Source organism: Peromyscus leucopus, chromosome 4 (genome assembly GCF_004664715.2).
Source record: "Peromyscus leucopus breed LL Stock chromosome 4, UCI_PerLeu_2.1, whole genome shotgun sequence".
In the NCBI taxonomy this organism is placed as follows: Eukaryota; Metazoa; Chordata; class Mammalia; order Rodentia; family Cricetidae; genus Peromyscus; species Peromyscus leucopus.
In genome coordinates, this window is record NC_051066.1 from 9,022,247 (window position 1) to 9,042,511 (window position 20,265).

The 20,265-nt window shown below is 53.1% G+C and overlaps 1 protein-coding gene across 2 annotated transcripts in view; it reads right to left on the reverse strand.

Moving 5' to 3' along the window:
* Positions 1-550: 550 nt before the first annotated feature.
* Ptpa (protein phosphatase 2 phosphatase activator) overlaps positions 551-20,265 on the reverse strand; it is a 29,833-nt gene continuing 10,118 nt past the window's right edge. The window contains exons 4-10 of one of the 2 annotated variants that reach the window (XM_028883208.2): positions 17,176-17,301; positions 13,560-13,677; positions 11,715-11,814; positions 10,657-10,781; positions 9,252-9,352; positions 5,137-5,244; positions 551-1,933 (exon numbers count right to left, since the gene is read on the reverse strand). In XM_028883208.2, coding sequence (XP_028739041.1) covers positions 1,856-1,933; positions 5,137-5,244; positions 9,252-9,352; positions 10,657-10,781; positions 11,715-11,814; positions 13,560-13,677; positions 17,176-17,301 — 756 coding nt within the window. In that variant the 3' untranslated portion in view covers positions 551-1,855. Of the gene's footprint in view, positions 1,934-5,136; positions 5,245-9,251; positions 9,353-10,656; positions 10,782-11,714; positions 11,815-13,559; positions 13,678-17,175; positions 17,302-20,265 lie in introns of those variants that run through there. The other variant, XM_037204587.1, reaches the window with a different exon arrangement.

A 20,265-nucleotide genomic window follows, 5' to 3' on the forward strand; every position in this document is an offset into this window, starting at 1 on the left:
GCTGGACTCCAGAGACTTGAATTTGGGCACCCAAGGGTGTCTGGAGGAAGAACAAGGGCTGGGCTGAGGCTCCTTTTCCTGCCTCTGTGCAAAGCCTCCAGGGCCAGCTGCAAGGCTTCTGGTCTCAGGACAGGCACTCTCAGGGCTGCCCGGCGTCTAAGGAGTCCACCGTCCAGCCATACTCAGAGGACGGGCCACACCTAAGAACCACGGAGGGGCTGATGGGAGTCCAGAGCCGCTGGCTGCAGGAGGGCACACACACGTTACAGTGACAACACAGCACGTGTCATGTGCCAGGCCCAGACTCGGGGTCACCAGCGCCACTTGTGATTGTACCCTCTTCTGGATGAGGGTGCTGGGGTTCAGAGCAGCTCAGAAACCTACCCACAACCTTGCCGCTGGGAGTGAGCAGGGGGAAGCTGGGACTTGACTCCTCTTGTCTGCTTGAGTCCCTGCCACACACCCATTCCCACAAAGTCAACCAATGGGGAGGAGACCTGCCGGGGAACGGTCACTCAGACGTGTCAGGAAAAGATGTCTCACACAGGGGCCAGGTGTAAAACAGAGGCTTTAATCCAAACAGCAAAGGAGGCGCAGGCCTAGGGACCCAGGGACAGGGGAGGGAGAGGCGCAGGGCTAGGGACCCAGGAAGGTGGTGGCCTGGCCCTGGAAGGGAGGCTGGCACTGGGCCTTTCCTGGGAAACTACCTGTGACACCGATGACTTGAGTCCCAGCTCTGTGCAGAGCATTGCTAACTCTGGCCAAGCCCCTGGGCTGTGCGCTCAGTGTCCACCCCCCAAAGGCTCCGTGGTCACAGGCACAGGGGAGCGGTGCAGGACGGGAGGGTGGCAGGGAAGCCTGCAGGGACCAGCTCAGCCACAGCACTGGGGAAAGCTGCTGACTGGGCTAGGTCCCCCTCAGCAGTCCTGCCCGTTCTGAGTCTGTGCCCAGGACCAGGGTACACTTGCCTCATCTCATAAAGGGTCGGAAGAGAGGGCTGCCGCCTCCCCTGCCATCTCACACCAGCCCCAGGCCGACCCACGGGAGCAGAGCAGCAAGCAAGGGCCTCAGATGAAGCTCAAGGCCACTGAAGCAGGGAGAAGGGGCAGCACTGGTCAGGCCTAAGACTGACCGGGGGAAACCAGGTTCTCCGCACACAATAGCCCTAGTGCCTCCCCGAGTCTCTACCATTCTCTCCCTGCCGGAGACAGTTCTGGAAAGACAGTCCTCCCCCACTCTACAGGCTTTCCCAGGAGCTCAGGGAAGTTTCCATAGCTAGGCTACCCCCAGGAGGGGAACAGTACTAACAGTCAGGAAACCCGGCAAGTCCAAGGGCCAGGGAACAGAAGCCAGAATGAGGATGGGCACAGGTAACCTCGGGGCCTAGCAGGCCACCTTGAGAAGGCCAACCTCATCAGCTCGCCCTCAGCCCTCCCCAGCTGCTGAGAGCCTCAGCCTGCAGCCCCACAGCAGACAGCTCGGGGAAGCTGACCAGCCGCTCCGGAGGTGCAGCATTCCTCTCTGAAGGAGGAGTCCCATCATGGGAAAAGGGAGCAATGGGAAGAGCAGGCCGCCCTTGTCTCCATATGGGCCTGGGCTAGAGAGGAAGGAAGCAGGGAGGGCAGGGGTGGGCAGGGGCCCTGAGACCACGTCCCAGCCCCTCTTCTTGCTTGCCCAGCAGACGGACAGTCAGAAACTGGCCACACTTCGGTCAATTTCCCCGACTCAGGCCCTGTTCAGCACCCATCTCAGTAAAGAGCGTCTCATCAAACAGAAAGAACACAAGGTGGGTGGAGGGTGCCGGGTCAGAGGGGACAGGAACCTGGCCAGGGTGGCTCTGGCGGCTCAGGCTCTCCTAGCCTGATGTGACAGGATGGATGGGCAGCAGGCTCCCGAACTTGAAGTGCTGGATCACAGGGAACTTCTCCAGGCACTGGGGAAGGAGGGAGACCGGGGTGAGGCTGGGCTGGCCTCGTGCATCCCAGGGACCCAGACAGAAGCCACTTCTATGGGGTATCCATGAATGCTCTGAAGTCACCCAGTCAGAGCAGCCCCTGGCCTATCCAAGGAAGGGTGATACCTCCCATTCAAAGACACACACACGGTGGAAGCCAAGACGGGCACAGAAAGAGAAAAGACCCCACACCCCCACACCCCGGTCCTGCCCCTTGAGGTGTGGGGACATCTGAGCGCGGCCGAGAAGAGGCTAGGACCCGTTCTCGGGAGTCTCTGGGTCTCTTTAATGTGACAATCGGAGTGGGCCCACCTCTGGCCCACCTTGGCAACAGCTCCTGTGGAGGTCAAGACAATAGCACTGATGGTAGGCAAAGGGCTGGGGACTTCCTGAGCCCAGTTCAGACCCCTGGCAAGAAGGAGAGAGCCGGAGCCCAAGCCTGACCCTATCTCCTCGCCTGCCACAGGCCGTCATCACAGGCTCACTCTCCCAGGCAGTAGCCCAAGCCAGGGCGTGAGGACAGGATCTGCCTGGCTGGCCTGGCCTCCTCCTATACTTTGGCCTCAGACACAACTCTCAGTGTGCTAGGGACCTGTAGGCTGTTGGGGAACAAGACTTCTGGACTCGGAGGAGGTGAGGGCCTCTGGCTGTGGTCAAAGGAGTAACCTGACTGGCTTGCCTTCCCTCTCCCCAGAAACCAGCTTCAGAACAAGCTCGAGGGGCACACACAGGACAAGTGGACAGGACTGAACTCCAAAGTGGAGCATGGCCTGAGCACAGCAGGGAGCAGGGAAGTGCAGCATGTCCCTAAGGGAGGAGCAACATGTCCAGGCCTGAGGCAAGGCAGCTGCCATGGTGCTTATGTCATCAGGAAGTGGTGGGAGTTTGGAAGCCACCCCCACCCCCAGGGCTTGGAATTCCAGAAAGGGTCAAAGGTCAACCTGCCTCAAGCGCTCACAAGAAGAGAAGCCAGAAAGGCAAGTGGGGGGAAGGGCAGAAATTGTCCTCATTTTGTCCACAGAACAGGCAGAACCTGAGCTTGAAAGAAGCCGCAGGGCTGAGGAAGTCCAAGACCCCAGGGCAGGAGAAACATCGGAAGAGGGCCTTTCTTCCAACAATACTGGCCAGCTACTGTGCCTGGGCTTCAGAAGCTTGTCACCTCCTGACCCCAGCAGAGTCCAGGCTGGGTGGTCTGTGATTCAAGGAGAGGTAGGACTCTCCAGGTACAGTGGTAGCCTTCAGAACAGAAAGACCCCCACCACACAAGGCCCAGAAAACCCCTGATACTTCTCTTCAAAAAACCAGGTCAGGCAACCTGACAGTGAATTGCATATCCTGAGGCTGTCTAATGCCATGCCTGATTAGGCTTCTGTTGGCAGCTCAGGGTGCCATGGCCTTGTACTTCAAGTCTAGTGAGCCTTAAATGTCTTCCCTATAGACATTTGGGCTGAAAAAGTAGGTCCTTTCCTGGGCCCTCTGGGCAGGGGCTTATAGCTCTTCATAGAGATAAAAATCCCAGCAATCAGGAGGCAGAGTCAGGTGAATCTCTGAGTTTGAGGCCAGCCTGGTCTAAAGAGAAAGCCTGGTTCCAGAGAAACCCTGTCTTGAATACCACCCCCCTCAAAAAAATAAAACACACACACACACACACATACACACAAACTGGGTCCTACAAAGCCTTGAGGTCCTCACGCCTATCAGCAAGCTGAAGAATTACACTACAAATCCAGCCTTGGCATAGGGGGCCTGAGCCAGGGCAGGGGTCGGCTCCCACCTGCCACATACACCAGGTAAAATGTCTGGTCTTCAGTCACACTGACCTTTCCTTCAACAACTAGAGATCCCTAGCAATCCCTTCAGGACTTCAAGTTCAGGCCCAGGCTGCCAAGGCCTGTGTGTCATGCCACCAGCTTGTACCTTATCTGCAGATCTTCTGCCTCTGAAAGGGGGACAGGGTTGCAGGCCTTCCCTTAGAAGGCTGAATCAAGACAGGTTTGAAGACACACAAGGCCAGCATTTAGGAATCGAAGCAGAAGGCAGCTGGAGTCCTGCCTTTGATATAAGGGGAGCCACACACCTCCATGCTGACACTTCCCTGCAGTGGTGTGGACCAGCAGCAGGTCAGACTTTTCTGTATTTCCCACTGGGAGTCTGCAGAAATAAGGCTGTAGAGACAGGACCAAGGGGGTGCCCAGGTGCTGGACCTGGCCTGCTGAGCCGGAAAAAGTCTGGGCAGCTCCAGGAATGGCCTCCCAGATGAGAGGTATGTGGGCTGAAGCATAAACATAGGATGTGAAGTCTAGAGGAAGAGGGTCAGGAGGGAAGACAGAAGAAAGCTGGCCAGGCCCAGACCTGGTGGGACCATGTTTTATTAACCCCTTCAGGGCCAATCCAAGGGCACTGGGCAAGCGGGAAACATTTGCACTACCAAATCTGGCTGGCCTCTAGAGCCTTCCCCGCTGTCCTGCCTCTGATGATGGAGAGGGTGAGCTCTGAGCCCAGTGAAACTTGACTTCTCCAGAAGAGAAGGGATGATGTCGTCAAGAATCAGAGATGGGCATCAGTAGGACAATACCAGGGCTGGGGGGCAGGCGGGGCCGCGCAAGGTCCAAGACCAGGAGTTCCAAGGATTAGTGTGCTCAAGGTGTGGGAGGGGCCGTGGGGAGGGAGAAAGAAGGTAAGAGTCTTCTCCCCGTTTCTGGGGAGGAGAGGATGGAGGAACTAGGGAGGCCCCTTTCAGCAGGGGGGGCTCCCCAGCCCAGACCTGTGAGCTGAAAGCAGGGGAGAAGACCTATCCCTTCCCATTAAAGAATGCCAGCGACCACCGCTGACCACACCCTCTTCCCAGCCACCTTCTCCAGGAGGCTAGCTCAGTTCCGATAGTGGGTCTAGGATCACACCCACCCCAAGGATACCCTAGTCACCTTGGGAGAGACGTTCAGGTTACCAGAGCTTTGGGGGCCTCAGGTCATTTGACAGAAGGAGAGCCTCCAACTTCTCTAGCAGCAAGGATGTGTCAATCCCTAAGCTACACAGGGCTGAGGTGGGCCTCTGCCCAGTGCCTGTGACTACTGCCCATCCGGTTCTGAGGTCTCCACGGTTCCGAAAGAATCAGCAGTCCTGAACTCACCCCCAGGACTAAGTGACAGCCGGGGCAGGCGTGCTGGCCAGACCCCACTCACCTCCGCCTTATACATGCGGATGAGGCCTTGGTTCACTTTAGACCACGAGGGGACAGCACTGATGTTCCACAGCTGGTTGGAGTGCTCTGCAAAGGGGCCGGTCTTCATCTGGAAAAGAAAAGTCCAGAACTAGCGAGGCAGAGGCCACCTGGGAGTCTATCCCTGCTCTCATGCAGCAGGGACACACACACACACACACACACACACACACACACACACACACACACACACACACGAGATGGGGAGGCATACTCCTGAGGGAAGGAAGGGCTGGGCCTGTAAGCCCTGCTGAAAACTATCACCTCTCCTGCCCACATCCTCCGCTTACCCTTCTTTCCTACAGACTGGAAAACAAAGGCCCCAAAACCTATCAAGTTTAGCAACCCTAGGAAGACAAAATCTGCACCCTGGGAGAGTAGGACGTGTTCCCATTCAGACAGCAACCAGGCTCTCTTCCCCAGACTGTGCGGGCTTGGTCTGTACCTGCCAGGCAGACCTCAGAGGGCAGGAGAGGGGCTGTGGAGGACCCTGTGGAGAGTCGCTGCATAGCGGACAAAGGGAAGAACCAGGTGGCTGACCGGAAGGAGGCCACAACTCCAGAGCAGGATGGGAGGAAGGTTTGTTTAGCCAGGTCAAGAGGAAGGCAGAAATAAGCAAGGCAATAAGATTGGCAGGAACATGGCCAGTCCATCACTAGGTCCTTCTTGCTAAATAACCTGACTCCAGGAAGGCAGGAGCGCTCCAGCAAGCCCAGGAGGTTCTTGTGACATCAGATCCACCTGTGTCCTGAGTAGATCCTGTCCGTCACAGCGCAAGGCCAGGACAATTGTATTTATTAACCACATAGCTCACCACACCCGCCTCACTCCCTTCCCAGTTTACAGGCAGCTTTATGTTAGGAACAGGACTCAGCATCCAGCCCCAGGCTACAGAGAAAGATTCTGAAAAGCAAAGTAACTGAGTTTGGCAAGGAAGCAGAGACTTGGACCTTAGTGAGTGGAAGGTTCCAGAAGAGGCTCTACATGGAAGTGGGGGGGAGGTACGGGTTAGTCCAAGGAGAAAGGATAAACCCATTCTTTGTAATGGGACATCACAGGCCCCTTTCGTGCTGTGGCTTCACCTGGTCCACTCCCACAGGCCTCTACTTCAGTAAGAACAACGTCTAGATTTACATTAGAGACACCGCCGACTTCCCATCTCTCCCTCCCTTGGCAAAAGTCCCCAGGAGAGCCTGTCTCAGTGGCCCCTCCCCAGTGGTGAGGTCACCAGACTTCCAAAGCCAGCCCTGCTCTCTACCAGGCATTTGTGGAGTCTTTCCTTGACCAGGAACAGGAGGCACCAAAGTTTACAAGGCCCTTGCTTCCTGAGACGGATCCTAACACCCCTGCAAAGATTCCACCCTGAGCCTCTCTAGTTCCTGCCCTCACCTTGCACACCTGCAGGCCAGAGGCATGAGACTGCTGGACTGTAGACCAGGTCCCCTGCCGACAGACAGACCGACCCTCTGAGCCAACTGCCAACTGCTTTGTCTCAGAGCAGGTGCTCAGCAAGGGCTCTGGGGCAAAGACAAACAGAGGGACATAAGACTGCCTGGAGGCCCAGCCTCGCTCACCAGCAAGGGAGGTTCAGCAAGGGCTCTCTGGCAGGCTGCAGAGTTGAGAGGCCACCCCACCCCCAGGCCTCAGGGCCTCAGGTCTCCCAAGTCCTTCAGAAGGAGGCTCTGCAACTCAGAGAAAGAAAAAAAAAAAACAACACAGATGAGGGGGAAAAGGAATCGGGGGTGAGAAGAAAAAAAAAATTAGCTCATTCTAGCCACAAAGGGAGAAGAGAGAGAAAGAGCGAGAACGAGCAAGCAACTGCAGTCCCGCAGTGACCCCAGGGGAATCGTGTGAGTCAGAGCAGCCATATTGAGCAGGAAATTACTCACAGACGCTGCGTTCCTGCCTCTCCACTCCCCAGAGAATCGGCCTTTTGTAAATGGTTCCTCTGTCAGTAACTGAGGGGGATGGGCGGGGTGGGGGAGGCTCAGCACAGCGCCTTCCTGTCAGCTCCTTCCCTTCCAGCTGAAATCTGATCCCTCCCTTCCCAAAACTCCAAATTTAGAAGCCAGATTGAAACTGAAATTCTTTTCCTGCCTGCCCTGGACTCTTAAAGGCGCCAGGGCTGCATTTCCTGGAGCAGGAGGAGCCCCGCAAGGTGGGCTTCCTCCGCTGCCCTGCCCTGCCCGGAGCTATCAAGGCAGTCCCAACACAAGGTCAGCAAAGGGAAGCCGCTTCCTTCCCCACTTCCTTGGGTTTGTTTTACCAGGAGGGATTTCAGGTCTCCAAAGGCAACCGAGCCCTGAACACCTCGAAGACTTCCAGGGCGCTGGGCGCCAGGGTCTGGGTGATCCTAATCAAGCCACTCACTCACTGATCAGAGCTCCTAAAACGCCGCCCACTCCTCTGAAACGCATGGGGTACTGGTGGAGGGGCGAAGACTGTCAAACAAGAGAATGCTGCAACAGCAACCAGCCAAGCCAGACAGGCAAAAAGGCCCTTTGCTACCCACAGTGCCTAGCAACCAACCAGAGCTTGACCCGAGAGCCTGGAACGAAGAGAAAACCAAGCCTTGCAGAGAAGGTGCACACCAGCCAAAAGCCACCCCTCCCGCGTCCTCCCACCTCTGTTACTGAAAGCACCGAGTGCAATGCGCTTTTAGCGCCACCTCGCGGTTACTTTGGGCTACCTTCTATGGGGTCCTCTGTCCCAAACTTTGGGAAAGCTTTTGGGGCTTTATACCAGCAGAAACAAACAAACACACTAAGTTTTAGTGTGGGATCACTTCCCAGTCCCTGAGCCCAGTCTGGCTCTTGTTAGAATTACTGACAAGGATGCAAGGGTCTGGCAGGCCGCCAGGGGAGGCAGAAACAGCTTAGGCTTTTGGCCTCCAGCAGCAAGCTCTGCAGAATGTGCGGCTCCTTCCCATCCAGATCTTCCCCTCATCCTGGAGCTCCCCAGCCCGCACTCCACTCGGAAGGAGCCCTGCAGAGCCGCCTCTCAAGGCAGTGAGCCAGGCTGCCCCCAGGTCCTTCTGACCTTGAGCCTGCCACTCTGCTGAAGGCAGCACATCTCGAAGAGCCAAGCAGCGCTCTGCGGCCGGCCGTCAGGCCTGCTTCCATCTGCTGACTTGGGAAAATGTGTCATTCCCCTCTGGCCTCTGAGCTTGGCAGAAGCCTGAGGCGAATGCTGACCAGAAGGAACTTAAGAGTCAAGGCTGCTAACCAGGCTCTTCCCTACTCAGGGGCTCAGAACAGGAAGTTGAGCGCAGCGTCCACAGGCTCCCGGGAGTCCATGTGTACTTCCACAGAGCAGACATGCCGGTGGGCATGGGAAGAGAAGGAAGACAGGACTTTAAATTTGGGGGAGAGAGCTTACAGGTATCGGTGGGAGAACGAAAAGTTCCAACACCTGCTAGAAGCAGGGCCCTGAGACTATAGGCCCCTTGAGCTCCTGGCTCTTGTCCACAAGATTCTAAGTGAGAAAGCTGGCGTGGGCCCAAGGCCATGAATTTTCAAAGGCCCAAAGCCACTTTGGGGAATGTTCCAGCAACACACTATAGGGAATCCTGCCTTGGTGAGACGAGAGCTTCCCGTCAGGGAATCTGCCAGGTGGTATAGGGCCCAGTGACTGTCCCCGGAGGCTGCCTGTGTCACCTCCAGCACACTGCTGAAGCACAGACGAAGACAGAGAGCTGACCATGCCCGTCACTGCAGCTCCTCTAAGCATGGCTCTACAGACCTCACTGGGCCCGGAGGGATGAGGCTGCCCCCCGCCACACTGTCTGCCACCCGTTCAGGCCTGCTGCCAGTCACCAAGTCTAGCTAATAACTACAACTTAGTCGTTAGCTCAAGAGCCCTGTGGGAGCTGAGTATGGCTGCTTATTTTGTAATCCCAAGCAGTTAGTAGGTTGGGCAGGAAAATTGTCATGAATTTAAGGTCAGCTTGGGCAGCAGAGTGAGGCTGTAACTCAAGCCAAACAATGAAAGAGTCCTCCCGGGTCTGGGAGAAGGCTGGCATGGGCAAGCAGGCCTTGGTAGCCGAAGCTGCCCACCAGAGGCTGCTGTGGCTCTCACCTCAGTGATGAACAGGATGCACTGAAGGAACATGTAGTCCTTGTGGTTCTCGCTCACCGCCTTCTCATCCACAAAATGTCTGGGCTCCAGGTGGGGGTGGTCTGGGGAGAGCAGAGGCCTGGCCTTCAGAACAGCCCTGATCCAGCCTGAGCACAAGGTGCCTAGCACAGTATTTTACATCCGTTGTCATGGTGTGCTGGGGTAGAGCTGTGGGGGAGCGCTTGCCTAGCTGCATAGAGATCATAATGGGACTGAGAAATCTCTGCCACCTAGTGAGGTGTCCACGGGACACAGCCAGCCACCATGCATGTACTATGGTGACGCTGGTGCACACAAGCCAGCCATGCTGCCAATCAGCAGAGGTAACAGACACAGCTAAGTACCGTGTGCCCCCGTACCCAGGACAACAGTTCTGCTCCTGGTTTGTCAGCACAATCAGAGCGGACATCTACCTTCAAAGCTATCTCAGCTGGGTGTGGTGTGGTAGTATACACCTTTAGTCCCAGCATTCAGAGACAGGTCAGTTACAGACTAGTTAGTGGAGTTAACTGTACACACTCACTCTGTCAAGAAGACACCATGGTGTAAGAGGCACACACTAAGTGCTTGTGCAATGAAACCACGCACAGGGTATACACGGTGATACAGGAATGTGTCCTAACAAATCCAGCTCAGCTCAGCATATGGCAGTGAGGCCTTGGATGGATGAGTCCAGCCTTCAAGGTTCTGCATCTATGCAACAAGACTGGAACAGGATCACCCTCTACCCCACCAGAGGCTGGGGCCACACTAGGTAAGGTGCCTGCCCTTAAATCTTCCTGGGGTCCCTGAGAAGACTGTGGTGGAAGTGTCTAGAATGGCAAGTTCTCAGCCATTAGGCATTTGTGAGTATTAATTAGTAGCAGTTCGTTCTGCCCAGAACTAAAGATGATCACTAACCCTGCCCAATGGCAGATCCCAAGATGCTGCCCATGCCTAGACAACCATTTCAAACTGAGAACCTGCACACACAGGGGACGGCACTGGCAGCAACTCCTCATATGCCCTGCACAGATCTCAGTACCAACAGTGGATGACACCGATGACCGACAAACCAACAGGCCCTAATTTTCAAGTGAGCCCCACAGCTGTTGCCAGGAGGTGCATGCATGCACACCAGTCCATTATGCACCAGGCACATGCCGCTGCTCCAGTCCATGTCACTACCCATCATTTTGGTGGCCCTCCACTGTCACCTCCTCCAGCTGGCCACACTGGCTGAAAGCACTGAGTCAACAGCGATCAGCCTCCATCACTGCTGGTCTAATGTCCTGCTCTACAGGCTGTCACTGTGTGCCCTGGGCAGGAGGAAGGACAATGGGGAGACTTGGGGGTTCAAGGTAGAGACCTGACCACCCACTAGTACCTATGAGCTGTGAGCTGCCCCAAATGAAGGGCAGGAACTGGAAGTCATCCAGACCCCACACGCCCTGGCTGCCTGCAGGTTCCATCCTGTATGTCTTCTGCAACTTCCGCATAACCTCGAGGTACCTGCGTTGGAGGAGGGTGGGGGGAGAAAGGAGAGAGAAAGGTAAGAAACGGTGTTCTTCAGCACAGGGAGGGTAGGGAGAAGAGCAAGGCTGGAAGAGCAACAGGGCTGCTCTTTCCTTTCTGCTCATACATCTTCTGTTAGGGAGAGAGACCAAATACCACCTGGAAACCAGACTTAGTGTCCTCATCCCTGGCAACCTGTAACCTCAGGCGGGAGGGAGTCCCTTTCTCTAACCTCAGGCACCCCTGGGTCCCCTGCAGAGCTCCATGTGCCTCAACTCCAGCACACCAGTATGCCCCTGGGGCGGCTGCAGCTCAGAGCAGGTCTCTGCACCATTAACTATGCAAAGATGTGTTGCTGTTTTACCTTGCCTGCCTCAGGCACCTGACTGGTCTGATAAAAAGCTGAACGGCCAATAGTGAGAGAAGGGATAGGTGGGACTTTGGCACAGGGAGAGTAAGTGTGAGGAGGAATTTAGGCTTGGGAAGAAAGAAAAGGAGACACCAGGGGCCGGCCAGCCGGACACAGAGGAAGCAGGAAAGTAGGACATACAGAATGAAAGAAAGGTGAAAGACTCACAAGAAAAATGTAGATGAATAGAAACAGGTTAAATTAGAAGAGCTAATAGGACAAGCCTAAGCTAAGGCCGAGCTTAATTAATAATTAATTAATAATGTCTCCCTGTCTTTATTTGAGAGCTGGTTGGCAGGCCAAAGACAATTCCAACTCCACTGTACACTTGTGCTGCCCAGGAGAACCTGCCTCCTACCTTTGGTGGACTGTGATCTCAGCAGAGACCTGTTTCCTCTTCTCTAAGAGGGAGGCAGCTGCTGTACCACGGGGAGTTAACTGAGCTGCACGAGCCGCCTCAGAAGAGCCCCCCACGGTGAACCCAGGGACAGCATCATCTCCTCCCTTCGAGCGGACCTCACCTATCAAACACCTTGAAGACAATAGCCACCTGGTCGTCTACCCGGAGCACCCCGATCTTGCAGAGACAACAGAGGAAAGCAGCAAAGGCAGCCTCATGGCCTGGGGAAGAAAAACATCTCAAGCTGAGGTCTTCGGGAAGAACTCCCCAGCATTCAGCTCCTCTGAGGAGGAAGGCCCACACTGAGGTGGCGCCCCCTGTCCAGAAGATCCGGGCCTTTCAGTATTTACAAGCACTGGTGTGCGCGCTCTCGATGGGCCTCATGTCAATTCCTGCACAGGCACTTGCCTCCTACCTAAGAGTTTGACACATTAGCAACCCCAGCTTTCTGAGCACCTACTATGTGGGCACTCACTGTCCATGCTGGGTCCCAGGGACAAAGGAATCCTTGCCTCAAAGAGTTCATGAACTGTCAGAAACCAGACATTAAACAGACAGTTACTACTGTGAGTCTAGTTACGCAGGAGACAGGTAGGTACCTGAGGCACATCCCAGGGGAACCCTGATTTCAGAGCTCAAGGTTTTCCCCTAAGGAAATGAAAGAGGAACGGCTACCGGCTGGGAAAAAGGACAGGAGGAAATAGGCAGAAGCAACAGCACATGCAAAGGCCTAGGAGTGTGTCTTCGGCAGAGGGTGAGGGAAAAACCTCTCCCCAGATGGCCTCAACAGCCACGGTAAGAAGCTTGGACGTGGTCCACTGGGACCATGTGGACAGACTAGAAGGCTAAGGTACCCTTTTCTCTCCCTGTCACATCCACAGCAACAGGCAGCGCTCAGAAGGCGCTGGCTGGACCTTGGACCCTGTTCCTTACGTGCTAAGCCATCAGGAAGGAGGTGAAGCCGGTGTCAGGCTATTTCTGTAGACTGGAGAGCCAGCCAGAGGCTGGAAGCACATATGCTCAGTTACTTTCACCTGTCAATTTCCAGATGACCCTTTTGCCCTAGAAATCTTTTCCGTGCCAGGCAGTGGTGGCGCACACCTTTAGTCCCAGCACTCCAGAGCCAGAGCCAGGCAGATCTGTGAGTTTGAGTCCATCCTGGTCTACAGAGTGAGTTCCAGGACAGCCAGGGCTACACAGAGAAACCCTGTCTCGGGGTAAAAAAAAAAATTTTTTCCTAGTTGGGTCTTTTTTTTTTTTTTGGGGGGGGGGTTGAGCTAGAGATCTTACAGAGATCCACCTGCCTCTGCATCCTCTTACTTGCGTCTTAACGCCCCCACATCCATGGTCTCAGAACTGTTCCCAGCAACAGAGCGAGCAGAGAATGAAGCTCTCCCAGGTTCTGGCTCCAGAGAAGCCTTCTCCAGAGCCTGCTCTGAAACCAGGTTCCCTCTGGCCCTCCTTCCTCAAGCAAGTGGGAGGCAGCCTATCTCTCTTTAGGGAAAGCAGAGTCTCCTGGGCTATAGAGGCCATCCCTGACCTAAAGAACACTTCTATTTAAGGTACCCACAACAGCTTGGCTGAAATGGATGACAGAGCCAAAGACCATCAGCACAAAAAAAAAGGGCTAAGAGACAAGCAATGTCAGGACAGAGCAGGCTAGCAAAGGTCTTTCTTTTCTCAGCGTCTATAGGCAGCTGCCTTGAGTAAGTGCTAAATAAACTATCACAGAGTGATGAAGAGCTTAACTGGACGCCAGCTTCACAAAGAACTGAAACAACCTAAACCAACTCCCAGCGCACGCCAGGCCTGTGGCATAGCGCCACCTGGTGGAATAAACTAGAGCACAGGGCCCCCCCTCACACACAGGCCCTGCTGGACACACACACACCCAGGGGCCTGTGTGGAACATGAAGAAAGCAGCAAGGCCCCCGTCATCCGAAGCCGTGCAGCAGAAGCTAGATACCTGTGCCATAGTCAATGCGAGTGGAGTTCCCCACAGCCTCCTTCAAGTAAACTGCCACTTCAGGCACAGCCGCCGCCAGGTGGGTGGGAACCACTGTGGCCACCAAGTTCTCTGCTTCCTGATAACATAAGAGACACACAGTGGTGGCAGCAGATTAGGCAGCGTCTGAGGGTACAGGCACTGAGGGGCAGCATCTGCCAAGGGTCCATGCTGCCAGCCTGCCTACTTCCCCGTTCTGACTGAACAGAGAAAAGGGGAGGGGATATAACAGAGAGACACCTGGAGTGACTCTGGAAGCAAGACAAAAGATCAGTTCTCCCATGGGTAGCTCACCAAAGGCCCACAGAGATTATGGGACATCCAGCCTATTATCCCCATAGTTGCTGGTTCCATTCCCAGGGCAGTAAGAGTGTAGGCCATAAGTCTGCCATGACAGACATATGAAATATCCCGAGTAGCACTATTTATAGCATCTAAAACAAAAAAATTCAACTAGATGCCTGGCGGTGGTGGTGCATCCCTTTAATCCCAGTGTGTTTCTTCTGCAAATATGAGCAGCACAAACACGCATTTTTAACTCCCTCTCCCAATTCAAAGGATATAAGGTCTGCACATCAGCACCCCGGGCTTGGGCTCTATTTGTTCGCTTGTCTGAGTTTGTAACCCAGACTAGCTGAGAACAAAGCTCCTTAAACTGTGGGTGGGGGTAGCTCAGTGTGAGGGCGGTAATAGTATAAACAACAATCAGAAATTAATTAAAAATCAATTGCATTTGTGAGTCTAAGGTGTTTTGGGCAATGCTCTCCTCTGCTGCAACCCTTTACTGCAGCCTTGGTTCTGAGCATACGACATGCACCTGTGCACTGTGAGTACGGCCATGTATAACCATCACGCCACACGGTACCAATGAGCCCTGACTGACACACCCAGATGCTGGGAAGGAACTGTAGGGCTTTCTCTGTATTGTTCTCTAATAGAGATAATAATGGCTTGCTGGTAGAGGTGGCACACCTTTAATCCCAGCACTCAGGAGGCAGAGGCAGGCGGATCTCTGTGAATTCGAGGCCAGTCTGGTCAACAAAGTGAGTTCTAGGACAGCAACAAGTACATAGAAACTGTCTCCAAAAACCAAAACCACAACCAAAGAACTATAAGTGGCTTAGCAACAGAAAACAAAGATTTCTGATGTCCCCGCTGTCACTCCTCAGCACCAATCAGGTTAACGAATCTCTAGATTGTAGTGGGTATGCCTCCAGTGCACACATGTGATACACATGCACGCAGTGCCCTTGGCATCCACAAGAGGGCGCTGGGTCCACTACAACTGTAGTTGCAGGTAGTAATGAACCAGCCAGTGTAGAAGCTAGAATTGAACTTAGGTTCTCTCAACAGTAGCCCATGCATGGCTGGGCATGGTGGTGCATGCCTTTAATTTCAGCTCTCAGGAGGCAAAGGAAGAAGGATCTCTGAGTTTGAAGCCAGCCTGGTCTACAAAGCAGGTTCCAGGGTAGCCAGGGTTAACTAGAAAGCCTCTATCTCAAAAACATAGTAGCACATGCTCTTAACTGCTGAGCCATCTCTCTAGCCACAGAGAATATTTGATTTTAAAAACTGCAATTTGAGTTGCTAACCTGAGTTTTTTTGTTTTTTTGTTTTTTTAAAAAGCCAAAGAAACAAAACAAACTGGTGAATGAATTCTGGTTTTGGATTAAAACAATTTCCAATTATTTTAGATTGCTTCTCTGTTACTGCAAATACACACCATGACCAAAAAACAGAAATCGGTACCAGGAGTGGGGTGTTGCATCAATGGATCTGATCATGTTTTGTTGGAAGCTTGGGGAAGTGTTTGGAACCTGAGCTGGAAAAGACATTGAGTCCTCAGATCTTAATGGGCTGTTCTGCGGGAGCATGGAAGAATGGTGAGAAAATGCAGACAATGGAGGCCTGGCTTGTGAAGTCTCACAAAGAAGCAGATTCTACAAGGAACTGAGAAATCAACTGCGAATAATACGAGATCAGCATTGTCCAGGAAAACTCTTCTGGGAAATATTTCACCAGACAAGCTGTGTAGACAAGCTTGTGTAGACAAGCTGTGGTCTGGGCAAGGCTGTAGCTCTAGGTGGAAGCTGAACTGGGCAACGTGTAAGAGTCTCCACATAGTATGATTTTGAAGGCATGAGGAGTCATGGAGGAGAAGCTGAGGCTTGACATCAAGTGGCGAGGTCAGAGTTCCTGAAGAGAGGCCAGGGTGTGGGGGGCTGTTAGTGATGGTGCGGCAGAAACCACAGGACACTGGATGTGCAAGGACCACGGAAAGAGTGGAATGGAGCCAATCTGAGCCTACGAGACAAGCTATGTGAGCTGCAGATGGCAGAGCTGGAGACACAGGCTGCCCAAGCACTCTGGAGCCCAGATCATGTGTGAATTCCAGATGTGAGAAGCTGAAATTTTCACCCTGTTGAATTTTGGTTCTGCTTTGCCTGATCATAACCATACCTTCCTTGATCATCCTCTCTTCTGAAATAAGAAAGTACATAACTTGTTTTCTGTTTTATAAGAGCCCAGTTACAACTCAGATTTTGAAGAGAAGTGGAACCTTTTAGGTGTTAAGAGTTTTTTATTTAAAGACGATGAAATTTTTTTAAAATTTCTTTATTATGTATATAGTGTTCTGTCTGCATGCCAGAAGAGGGCACCAGATAACATTACAGATGGTTGTGAGCCACCATGTGGGTGCTGGGAATTGAACTCAGAACTCTGGAAGAGCAGTCAGGGCTCTTAAGCTCTGAGCCATCTCTCCAGCACGCCCCCCCACACACACACTTTTTTTTTTTTCTTGGAACTTTTTTTAAAGTTATATTGTTTTTCTTGGTTTTTGTGTTTTTTGTTTTGTTTGTTTTTTTGAGACAGGGTTTCTCTGTGTAGTTTTGGTGCCTGTCCTGGATCTCACTCTGTAACCCAGGCTAGCCTCAAGCTCACTGAGATCTGCATGCCTCTGCCTCCCGAGTGCTGGGATTAAAGGCGAGCACCACCACAATAGGGTCTCACTATGTAGCCCTGGCTGGCTTGGAACCTGTTATGTATGTATCAGGCTGGTCTCAAACTCACAGGAATCCACCTGCTTCTGCCATCCAAAATTGGGATTAAGGGTATGCACCCAAACCCAGATTTTCCTTATTCTTTTTCTTTTTGGAGGGAGTTTTTTTCCAGCTGCCTCTGCCTCCTGAGTGCTGGGACTAAAGGTATGTGTCACTACCACCTAGCTTCCTTATTCCTTTTCACGGTTGCATAGTACTTCACAGTATGGTCTAGTAGAGTTAACTTGTCCTCTTATGATGGGTACCTGAGTCACTTCCAATCTGCTGTTAATAAAAATGACTTAACAAGCAGCCTCACACAGACTCATGCAGTAGCCACACCTGCAGTTCCCAGAAGACTGGCTGGGACAGAGGATGAATTTGTAATTTAAGTAAATAAAACTGCCATTCTGACAAATTACCTGATTTTATGTTTGGAAGCTAGACTGGCCTACTTTGAACACAGACCTTGTCCCACCTGGAGCCACAGTAGTCCTCCCGCTGGCCCAGCCCAACCTGGGCTCTGACGGTCTTACCTGATCAAGTTTGGCATACCAGGTCCTGTAGGCCTTGTTCCCAAACCGGGAAGGCTGGTCCACCGGCGGGGTCTCATCAATCCACCTATCCAGCGTATCAAGAAGAGCTACCAGCTTCTCAATGGCCTGTGAAGGGGAGACAGGAACCACACCAGTGACGGGTGGCCCTGCTTGAGCCACAGAAGGAAGTCTCAATTGCTGTGGGAGGTGGCCCCTAGGCTGGCCTAGCTGTCACCCTCATTCCCAACTGTCCTGGATAGGAAGGAGGGTCAGGAAGCGACCTTCCCTTCCAAGAGAGGATCACACTTGGCTGACAGGACAGTGTCCTGGGTAGTTTCAACTGTTTCTTCAGCCAGCCTACCCAGGAGGGGTCACTGGAGAGGCACAAACCCCAGCCCCATCTTTGTTGAAGCAGGCAGGACTGAAGAGCAGAGAAAGGCAGTGTGGTGCTTCATCTCTGCAAAGCCAGACAGAAGCTAGTGTCACTGGGGAGAGGAACCTAACTGAGAAATGTCCCACTACACTGGCCTACAGGCAAGCCTGGGGTGCACGCTCTTGACTGACGACAGATCCAGGAGGGCTCAGCTCACTGTGGGCAGTGCTGACCCTGGACAGGTGGTCCTGGGTTCTTCATGAAAGGCTGAAGCTGGGCAGTGGTAGCACACGCCTTTAATCCTAGCACTCAAGAGGCAGAGGCAGGGGGATCTTTGAGTTCTCTGAGTTGAGGCCAGCCTGGTTCTACAGAGCGAGTTCCAAGACAGCCAAGGCTAAACAGAGAAACCCTGTCTCAAAAAACAAACAAACAAAAGAAAAGAAAAAAGAAAGACACAGGCTGAGCAAGTCATGAAGAACCAACCAGTAAGCTGCCCTCCTCCACGGCCCCTGCCTGAGTTCCTGCCCTGACTTCCTCAGTGGTGGACGGGGACGTGAGATGGAAGCAGAAACAACCCTTTCCTCTCCAAAGCTGCTTTTGCTTATTTATGGTGCCCTTTTTTGTTGTTGTTGTTTTGTTTTTTTAAGGTTTTTTTTTTTGAGACAGGGTTTCTCTGTGTAATGGCCCTGGCTGTCCTGGAACTCACTCTGTAGCCCAGGCTGGCCTTGAACTCACAGAGATCTGCCTGCGTCTGCCTCCTGAGTGCTGGGATTAAAAGCGTGCGCCACCACGCCCTGCTGGTTATGGTACCTTATCACAGCACTAGAAAGAAACTCTAAGACAATCTTCACTGTCACCATGCTCCATTTAGAACCACTGTTAAAGCATCCTTCTGCGTATGTCTAGGCCATTTTCCAGATGGCTTAACTGAGGAGGAAGACCACCCTGACTGTGGGTCGTAGCACCCTATAGGTAGGATCCAGACTAGATAAAAAGGACAAAAGGAGAAACCCAGCTGAGCACCAGCCTTCCTCTCTCTGCTTCCTGACTGTGGGTGCAAAGTGAACAGCCGCCCGCCCCACATCCCTTCAGCTTGTTATACTTCCCTGCCATGAACTGTACCTCAACTTAGTGCTGAAATAACCCCTCTCCCTTAAACGGCTTCCAAGACAAGTAACTACTATAGCCAGTAATCCTGACCCCCCAAAACAAATACCGCCCACATCTTAACACCCTGGCTTGTTCTCTAGAGTGCTCCCCAACACTTGAAGAACTCCACAGGCAGACAGCCTGGCTCCAACCCTCTACTAAAACAGCACTGAGCTACTTGAAGACCTGAGCTTCTGTTTCTTCATTCCAAATATGAGGGCACGGATCTATACCTCCTAAGGTACAAGAGCCTGCTACAGAGCAATGAGATATACTTAATGCCTGCAGACCCTGAAATTGGACCATGGACAACTGCCCCAGCCGGCTCCTCTCCACTAAACCTCACTCTACACCAGTGTGTACACAGAATGCTGTGACCCCCTTAATAGCCTTCAACTGTTGAAATGTCTAGGCTTTCTTCATATTTCACCACCACAGACAATATGCAAATCTGGGGTCATCTGTACAAAGCTTTGACAGCTGGCAGCCTAAGAACCCATCTCTTCATGCCACCCCCACAAACAGTACCAGGAAGCAGAGTCGGAGTCACAGGTGTGGGAGGCATCGGCACATTAAATGTTATTTACAGAGGAAATCAGGTCAGGCATCCATCCACATGTTCCTTCCAGGCCAGGATTAAGGGCTGGAAGAGTACATGATACTGGAGCAACTTAAGGCCAGGAAACCTTGGGAAGAGAGGCCCTGCCAGGAAGCAAATCCTGTCTGTGTCAATGGGAATGCAGAGTATAAAGAGAAATCTCCAGGAGATCCTGGACTGGGTAAAAACAGGAGCAACCCCGAAGAAAAGACTTCAGTAAGGCGCTGTGGACCTGCAGTGAGGACTCGCCGCAAGGACTCTAGCTGTACAGCAAAACAATGGCCCTGGGTGCTGAGATCCCCTCCTCACGTAGGCTAGGGGCATGAAGGAAGGAAAGGTGCTTGTAAGCTGAGGCGGTGGCTTGCGTGGCCTAAAGATGTCTTGCTGAACTGTAACAGCAAGTGCCATCAGAGCCAGGCTCTGTGAAGAACCAGGTCACTAGGAACTGCTGCTGAGTACAGACCAAAGCTCATTTCACATGGCAACTGGGGTTTGCAGGAGGGTGGGACGTCTTAGCCCCAGGAAGCACCAGGCTCCCTGGAGATCTCAGCTTGAGGCCCTGACAAGGAGATAAAGAATGTGACTCCTGGCCAGGCAGTGGTGGTGGTGGTGGTGGTGGTGGTGGTGGTGCACGCCTTTAATCCCAGCACTCGGGAGGCAGATCTCTGTGAGTTCAAGGCCAGCATGGTCTACAGAGCGAGATCCAGAACAAGCACCAAAACTACACAGAGAAACCCTGTCTCCAAAAAATAAAAAAATAAGAATGTGGCTCCTGAGGCCAGCAGGAGCCTGGACCCAGTAACTAGCTGGGCTGATAAATAATTAAGAGACTCACAGCTCCTCCTTCTGCCTCCAATATCTGGCCCGCTGGGAGAGAAGGGCTGGAGAAGGAAGCAATCCTGGGCTGGACCCACCCCACCCACCCCACCCTAAGGCAGAAGAAGAATTTGTGCCCCTCCCATTCCTATAG